The 8,486-nt window shown below is 47.9% G+C and overlaps 1 protein-coding gene across 5 annotated transcripts in view; it reads left to right on the forward strand.

Moving 5' to 3' along the window:
• Positions 1–8,486, forward strand: part of micu2 (mitochondrial calcium uptake 2) — a 25,817-nt gene extending 17,331 nt beyond the window's left edge. For 2 of the 5 annotated variants that reach the window (XM_081719166.1, XM_081719163.1), the window contains exons 5-12: positions 2,978–3,025; positions 3,899–3,996; positions 5,231–5,281; positions 5,821–5,921; positions 6,079–6,250; positions 6,397–6,505; positions 6,730–6,887; positions 7,315–8,486. In XM_081719166.1, coding sequence (XP_081575292.1) covers positions 2,978–3,025; positions 3,899–3,996; positions 5,231–5,281; positions 5,821–5,921; positions 6,079–6,250; positions 6,397–6,505; positions 6,730–6,887; positions 7,315–7,416 — 839 coding nt within the window. In that variant the 3' untranslated portion in view covers positions 7,417–8,486. The remainder of the gene's footprint in view (positions 1–2,977; positions 3,026–3,898; positions 3,997–5,230; positions 5,282–5,820; positions 5,922–6,078; positions 6,251–6,396; positions 6,506–6,729; positions 6,888–7,314) is intronic. The other 3 variants (XM_027029513.3, XM_081719164.1, XM_081719165.1) reach the window with 3 other exon arrangements.

An 8,486-nucleotide genomic window follows, 5' to 3' on the forward strand; every position in this document is an offset into this window, starting at 1 on the left:
CCAGCTCAGGCACACACCTCATACCTATACATACATGCGCGCCAGCTCAGGCACACACCTATACACACACGCCTCAGCTCAGGCACACACCTATACACACACGCGCCAGCTCAGGCACACACCTATACACACACATGCGCGCCAGCTCAGGCACACACCGATACACACACACACACACACACACACACACACACACACACACACACACACACATACACACACATACATACGCGCGAGCTCAGGCACACACCTACACACACGCGCGCAAGCTCAGGCACACACCTATACACACACGCCAGCTCAGGCACACACCTCATACCTATACATACATGCGCACCAGCTCAGGCACACATCTACACACACGCGCGTGCCAGTTCAGGCACACAACTATACGCACACGCGCGCAAGCTCAGGCACACACCTATACACACACGCCAGCTCAGGCACACACCTCATACCTATACATACATGTGCACCAGCTCAGGCACACATCTACACACACGCGCGCCAGCTCAGGCACACACCTATACACACACGCGCCAGCTCAGGCACACACCTATACACACACATGCGCGCCAGCTCAGGCACACACCGATACACACACACACACACACACACACACACACACACACACACACACACATACATACGCGCGAGCTCAGGCACACACCTACACACACGCGCGCAAGCTCAGGCACACAACTATACGCACATGCGTGCAAGCTCAGGCACACACCTATACACACACGCCAGCTCAGGCACACACCTCATACCTATACATACATGCGCGCCAGCTCAGGCACACACCTATACACACACACGCCAGCTCAGGCACACACCTATACACACACATGCGCGCCAGCTCAGGCACACACCTATACACACACGCCAGCTCAGGCACACACCTCATACCTATACATACATGCGCGCCAGCTCAGGCACACACCTATACACACACGCCTCAGCTCAGGCACACACCTATACACACACGCGCCAGCTCAGGCACACACCTATACACACACATGCGCGCCAGCTCAGGCACACACCGATACACACACACACACACACACACACACACACACACACACACACACACACATACGCGCGAGCTCAGGCACACACCTACACACACGCGCGCAAGCTCAGGCACACACCTATACACACACGCCAGCTCAGGCACACACCTCATACCTATACATACATGCGCACCAGCACAGGCACACATCTACACACACGCGCGCCAGCTCAGGCACACAACTATACGCACATGCGCGCAAGCTCAGGCACACACCTATACACACACGCCAGCTCAGGCACACACCTCATACCTATACATACATGCGCGCCAGCTCAGGCACACACCTATACACACACGTGTGCCAGTTCAGGCACACAACTATACGCACATGCGCGCAAGCTCAGGCACACACCTATACACACACGCCAGCTCAGGCACACACCTCATACCTATACATACATGTGCACCAGCTCAGGCACACATCTACACACACGCGCGCCAGCTCAGGCACACAACTATACGCACATGCGCGCAAGCTCAGGCACACACCTATACACACACGCCAGCTCAGGCACACACCTCATACCTATACATACATGCGCGCCAGCTCAGGCACACACCTATACACACACGTGTGCCAGTTCAGGCACACAACTATACGCACATGCGCGCAAGCTCAGGCACACACCTATACACACACGCCAGCTCAGGCACACACCTCATACCTATACATACATGTGCACCAGCTCAGGCACACATCTACACACACGCGCGCCAGCTCAGGCACACAACTATACGCACATGCGCGCAAGCTCAGGCACACACCTATACACACACGCCAGCTCAGGCACACACCTCATACCTATACATACATGCGCGCCAGCTCAGGCACACACCTATACACACACGTGTGCCAGTTCAGGCACACAACTATACGCACATGCGCGCAAGTTCAGGCACACACCTATACACACACGCCAGCTCAGGCACACACCTCATACCTATACATACATGCGCGCCAGCTCAGGCACACACCTATACACACACGCCTCAGCTCAGGCACACACCTATACACACACGCGCCAGCTCAGGCACACACCTATACACACACATGCGCGCCAGCTCAGGCACACACCGATACACACACACACACACACACACACACACACACACACACACACATACATACGCGCGAGCTCAGGCACACACCTACACACACGCGCGCAAGCTCAGGCACACACCTATACACACACGCCAGCTCAGGCACACACCTCATACCTATACATACATGCGCACCAGCACAGGCACACACCTATACACACACGTGTGCCAGCTCAGGAACACACCTATACACACACGCCAGCTCAGGCACACACCTCATACCTATACATACATGCGCACCAGCACAGGCACACATCTACACACACGCGCGCCAGCTCAGGCACACAACTATACGCACACGCGCGCAAGCTCAGGCACACACCTCATACACACACGCCAGCTCAGGCACACACCTCATACCTATACATACATGCGCGCCAGCTCAGGCACACACCTATACACACACGTGTGCCAGCTCAGGCACACACCTATACACACACGTGTGCCAGCTCAGGCACACACCTATACACACACACACACACACACACTCCAGCTCACGCCACACGTGGACTAGCTCAGGCACACACCTATACACACACACATGCACATGCGTGCCAGCTCAGGCACACACCTATACACACATGCGCGCCAGCTCAAGCACACACCTATACACACACACACACACACACACACTCCAGCTCACGCCACACGTGGACTAGCTCAGGCACACACCTATACACACACGCACGCTAGTTCAGGCACACACCTATACATGCACACACACCCGCTCAGAAACACACCTACGCACATGCTCGGTTTACAGTAGCTTTGCTTTGTTTGGTTTCTGTGTTATTACAGGGCTCATCTCTTACACAGAGTACCTTTTTCTCCTCACCATCCTCACCAGTGAGTAACTCCTCCTGCACTTTGTTGGACGTTGAGCATTAGAAGGTTGCATTCGATCCCTGATCTCCAGAGTATGTTGGCTAATATCTTATTCCTTGCTCACATAGACATCACTTCCATTATTAATTCAGTTAATAATTTGAAAATTTTCTTAAAATGTAGTTTTGACTTTCATTAATAAAGATTATATTTGCTCCAAATAGTCTGTGAGTGCAGTCAGTGCTATCTGTAGGTTGTCTGTAGGCTGTCATATGGCTATGTTCAGTTAAGTGTCCCTGTTGAGTATTAAGTTCTCTGCAGCTGAGTAACTGGGGGAGTATTTCCCCAACAGGCTTACAGTTGCTTAGCTCCTCTGAGATCATTAAACAGCAAGGATTTTTTTCAACTGAAGTCCATTTTCCAGATCAGAAAGGTTTCTGGCTTTTGTGCTTCACAGTAGAGCAGTGGCAGGAAAAAGAACTCTTGCTCTGTAAAACTCTCCAGGTTCTCCACTGTTAAGTGGTTTCCCTGCTCTGGTTAATAGCATCTGCTGTGTAACGCACGTTTTACATTTACAGCATTTATTCGACACTTTTATCCAAATCAAAATGACTTACAGTTATGACTGAGTACAACTTGAGGGTTAAGGGTCTTGCTCAGGGGGCCAACAGTGGCAACTTGGTAATGGTGGGACTTGAACCAGCAACCTTCTGATTACTAGTTGAGTATCTTAACCACTGAGCTACCATTGCAACATCTTATTTACCTGTGTTTTTTTTTTTTTTCTCATGTGTGATCCTCTGAGGCTAGATTATGGAGGAGGGTAACTCTTCACAAGTGTAATATGGGATGTTTTGCGTTAGAGAATGTTCTAGAAACGTGTGACCATAGCAGGTTGTTTTACCGCAGAGCCACACACAGGGTTCCACATCGCGTTCCAGATGCTCGATGTTGATGGCAACGAGCAGGTGGACAAAAAAGAGTTTGAGAAGGTATGTGTTCACATTCACACTGTCCAGTTCAGATTAGAGTGATTCACTTCAGATAATTCAGATCAGTTTTTTTCCATACCCAATTTTTATTTGTTGTTCCTTAAAAAATAATATGTCTTAATTTCACAGGTTCCATTTTGAATGTAATGTAGCTTTTTGTTTGTAATTATTAAAAAACACAACTAACACACTGATTGTAAAGTCCACTTCTAAATGGTTTTACCTAATTTCTTAAACCTGGTGACCTGTCTGAAATGTTCCAGGTGTGGTTCTAGGAGAGCAGGAGGTGTAGTACGTGTATGTGTAGACTTTCCTGTCCCCTGGCTGAATGGCGGTTTATCTGTCTCCGTTATCTATCTTTGGTGGAACAGATATTTTCCTGCAGTCTATACATGAGCCTAGAATTGTTTTCTATGTTCAGTCTCCATGGCAACAGTTAAAGCAAATCCATCAGGTGATTATTATATAGTTTTTTTTCTATTCTACACCAGTGTGGTTGTGAGCAGTTGTCCCTTTAAGAGTTTGATTAAATGGAAAGTCTGATATTAGTGATTCCATTAGCATGTGTGGAATGTCTGCATGACTGCAGTCACACTTTGTTTCCAGAAACAATCACAGTTTCCTCCATCAGATCTGTGCTGGGGCCCCTGGGGCCTGGAAGTAACCCTACAGATCTGTGATCAGTTAATAAACCAGGTCATTGGAATGTGCATTACCTGTGCTCTGAAGGAGTCAGAGAAATGGAGGATTGTGGGTATTGTAGTCCATAGACTGACCTATGCTGCCTGTATCTTTGTTAATGCTGGCGAGAGATGCATTGGATCAGCAAGGTATGTAATCTGGCATGGTTACTGTTACATGTAAGAGTAACGCATCCTCATGAGGTCTGGATCATGAAGCTGAACCCACCGGCTGTCAGGCTAAATCTAAATGCTTCATGATGTAGGCCTCAGGAATCTCTGTGTGCTATGAGAGTGCTGGTCTGGGATCATCTTAATTGGGGGATTGGGAGGACTGAAGATCTCCTGCCCAGATTGTGCTGTTTATATAGATGAACCCTCTCTCTGTCACTCCTATGAGTAACAATACAGATCTGGGATCAGTTCTTTCCTTATCCATATACCTACCTGTGCTGAGGCACTAGGTGCCTACAGGTAACAACACGGATCTGGGATCAATTCATTTTTGCTCTTTACTACAGTGGTGGAGTGACTCATATCCTTTTGTTCCCAAGCTGAAGAAAGTCCTGGGGAAACGGAAGGTTTCAAAGGAAGATGCGGCAGAGGTGGGTTCACTTCAGAAGAGTGCCACCTGCAGGCCTAGCAGAGTCTCCAATTGCTGCTACAGTAGCTGTGGGCTTGGCCCTGCTCTAATTCTCCCCGCTCACACCTGTCTGAGGGAATGTGTGAAGCATCTAGCTCCAGCAAACTCCTGAACCTGTCATGACCTTGTAGTTCCGTTTAGAAAGATGTGGGTGGCTTAAAGGCTGCCGTACTTTTAAATGATCATCATAATCTCAGACATACACAGCTCTAACTTGCGAAACTGTGACAGCACTTATGTTGGGAGAAAGAGGTATGTATTAGTTACCTGTCATTAAATGAGTAATATCAAACTGCAAATGTCATCTATTGATAAGAAAGATAATATGTAGATAATGTGTCCAAAGATTTTGTGTGTCAGAGGACAGTCAGCTAAATTGGACATAGCACGTCAAAAATGACACGCAGGTCATTTAGATGGAGCTCGACTGATAGGTTTGTAGTGTGTGTTGTGCTAGTGGAGTTACTGGGTACACACGTCTGCCTTCCTGTTTGTCTCCAGGTGGTGGCACCAGAGGACAGTGATGAGCCCTCAACCTCTCTCCAGGCCTTCTTTTTTGGTCGCAGAGGCCAGAACAAATTACAGTACAGAGAGTTCTACAGGTCGGGCTCCCGTGTCTGGGTGTCGCCGTGTTCCACTTGGTTATTTGTTGCTTTGTTTCTAGTGTTTTCTTGGCTAGACATGCTAATGTGGATGAGCGCTGGTGGCCCACCACTGATGTGATGCGTTGTGGTGGTGGTTTGTTGGGCTTGTGTGCAGGTTCATGGAGGACCTGCAGGCAGAGGTGCAGGAGATGGAGTTCCTGCAGTTCTCCAGAGGAATGGGCTCCATGCTCCGAGAGGACTTCGCAGACTGGCTCCTCCACTTCACTAATGAGGAGGACAATGAGGCCTACCTGGAAAACATGAGGAGGAGGATCCCTGCAGGAGAGGTGGTGCTCCACATGTCCCGAGACCCCGCCCCTGAGGGCGTCACCTCCGTGCCTCATTTTGTTAGAGTGCCCAATCTGTGCCTTGTTCTGTTAGAGCATCCCCTCTGTGCCTCGTTTGGTAACGCCCTCTTTTCCTTGTTTGTTAGAGCATCACCTTTGAGGAGTTCAAAGCCTTCTGCCTCTTCACCAACAACCTGGATGACTTCGCCTTGTCCATGAAGATGATTGCAGAATCCAACAGACCCATCGGAATGGGTAAACCCCACCCGCAACTCTGCACCACCTGCGCTCACCCACAACCCTGTTGCTGTAATAATCCCTGTGTGTTTGTGTTGAATATACTGCTGCAGATGATGTGTCTAATCACTTGCCCTCAATCAGAACATTTACATCAGGAAGTGACATCATGGCGTGTTAACTCCAATTGTTGTGCTCTTGGAATACCCAGCATGCCTTGCTCTCCCTTCTGTCTGCTGCAGCTGAGTTCAAGAGGGCAGTGAAGATCGCCACAGGCCAGGAGCTCTCTGAGAATGTCCTGGACACTGTGTTCAAACTCTTCGACCTGGACGGTGACAACTGTCTGAGCCATATGGAGTTCATTGGTGTGATGAAGGACAGAGTCCTTCGGGGCCTCAGGGTGAGGGACTTGCAACACGCTCACATTAAACACGATCACAGTGGTGTATTTAGTATCAGTCTCTGGCTCTGTCCTGAGATTTCTAATAGGAGTGAGGGTTTAGAACAGGGGTGAGGGGTTATAATAGGGTTAAGGGGTTAGTGGTTAGAAGAGGGGGAGGGGTGGAGGCTAGGGGAGAGGTTAGAATGGGGGGAGAGGTTACAGGAGTTTATGTTGCTGTGTTACTATACAGCCCTGCAGCTGGAGAAACTTCTGGTGTGTGTGTGTGTGTGTGTGTGTGTATCAGTGGCATTTTAATCCAAATGAAAATTGTATTAGTGATGTTTGTTGTATAATGTGTATTTGTATATTGCCAGTTGTTGCTGTCTGTCTATTTAGTGTGTGTGTGTGTGTGTGTGTGTGTATATATATATATATATATGTGCAGGTTCAATCTCAGCAGGGTGTGTCTGGTTTCTGGAAGTGTGTGAAGAGGGAGATGCTGAAAGGAGCTCAGGAGGCGCTCAGCCACCGTGGCAGCCCTTTCTGAAGGGGAGGGGCCAATTCCAGGAGGACAGCACATGTAACATAAGTGGGAGTGGCTAAGTCAAGCATGGTGATTTTAAAGCAGAGGTGCCACACATGCTGCAGTAGTCAGACCTTGAACTCACCATGGTGGTGTGGAGTCAAATGACCATGGCACTCCGTGTCACATCAGCAAGGTGTGTGTGTGTGTGTGTGTGTGTGTGTGTGTGTGTGTGTGTGTGTGTGTGTGTGTGTGTGTGTGTGTGTGTGTGTGTGTGTGTGTGTGTGTGTGTGTCCTGGCGTGGTTAAGTTAACTGGGTGTCATTCAGAGTGCTAGCGGTTCATCTGTTTCTGGGGTGTGTACACACAATGACGAGTACAGAGTGCTTTATCATTTACAGCCTTCTGACTGAAAATCCAAAGGCTCAGAATCATTTCATCCTAAAATGTTTACAGGGATCCAGTCAGATATTCCAGAAAGATCTGTTGTGTAGTGTTCGGATTTCTGTAATTGTGCCTCTGTCCTGTAACGTAATAATGGAGGCACTTTACTTGAATATTCATTAATATTAAAAAGCTTTGAGCCTTTAATTGATTTAAATATTCTGAAACAAAATTGGTTTTGATGGGGCACGTCTTTAAAAAGAGAGAATTTAAAGACTACTGTGTGTGTGTGTGTGTGTGTGTGTGTGTGTGTGTGTGTGTGTGTGTGTGTCTCAGAACAGGGTTGTGGTTTTGTTTACAACAAGCTCCTTTATTTTATACTCTTGGGTAAAGCTTTGGTGTTTTAAAGTTCTATATATTAGTGTGGTGCTGTTAATTCAGACGTCCTGTGGATTTTCTTTCTATGCACTTTTATATTCTGTGTTGTTTCAGGCCTGTTTTGGCATTAGGCAGGTAGTTTACAAAAAACCTTATTAAAATATAACATGAATGCAAGACCTGAGATTTCTGGCTGTATTTCTAGATCATAGGAGATCTCCCTGCCAATAGGAATAATGTGAAGTACTCTGGCAGGGTTTTGTAATGATATAATGCTTTAAAAAAGGATTACTTGTATTAACACAAATTAAAGTGTTCAGATGTGACTCACCA

This window comes from Electrophorus electricus, chromosome 8 (genome assembly GCF_041902795.1).
Source record: "Electrophorus electricus isolate QZ-2024a chromosome 8, ASM4190279v1, whole genome shotgun sequence".
Classification (NCBI taxonomy): domain Eukaryota; kingdom Metazoa; phylum Chordata; class Actinopteri; order Gymnotiformes; family Gymnotidae; genus Electrophorus; species Electrophorus electricus.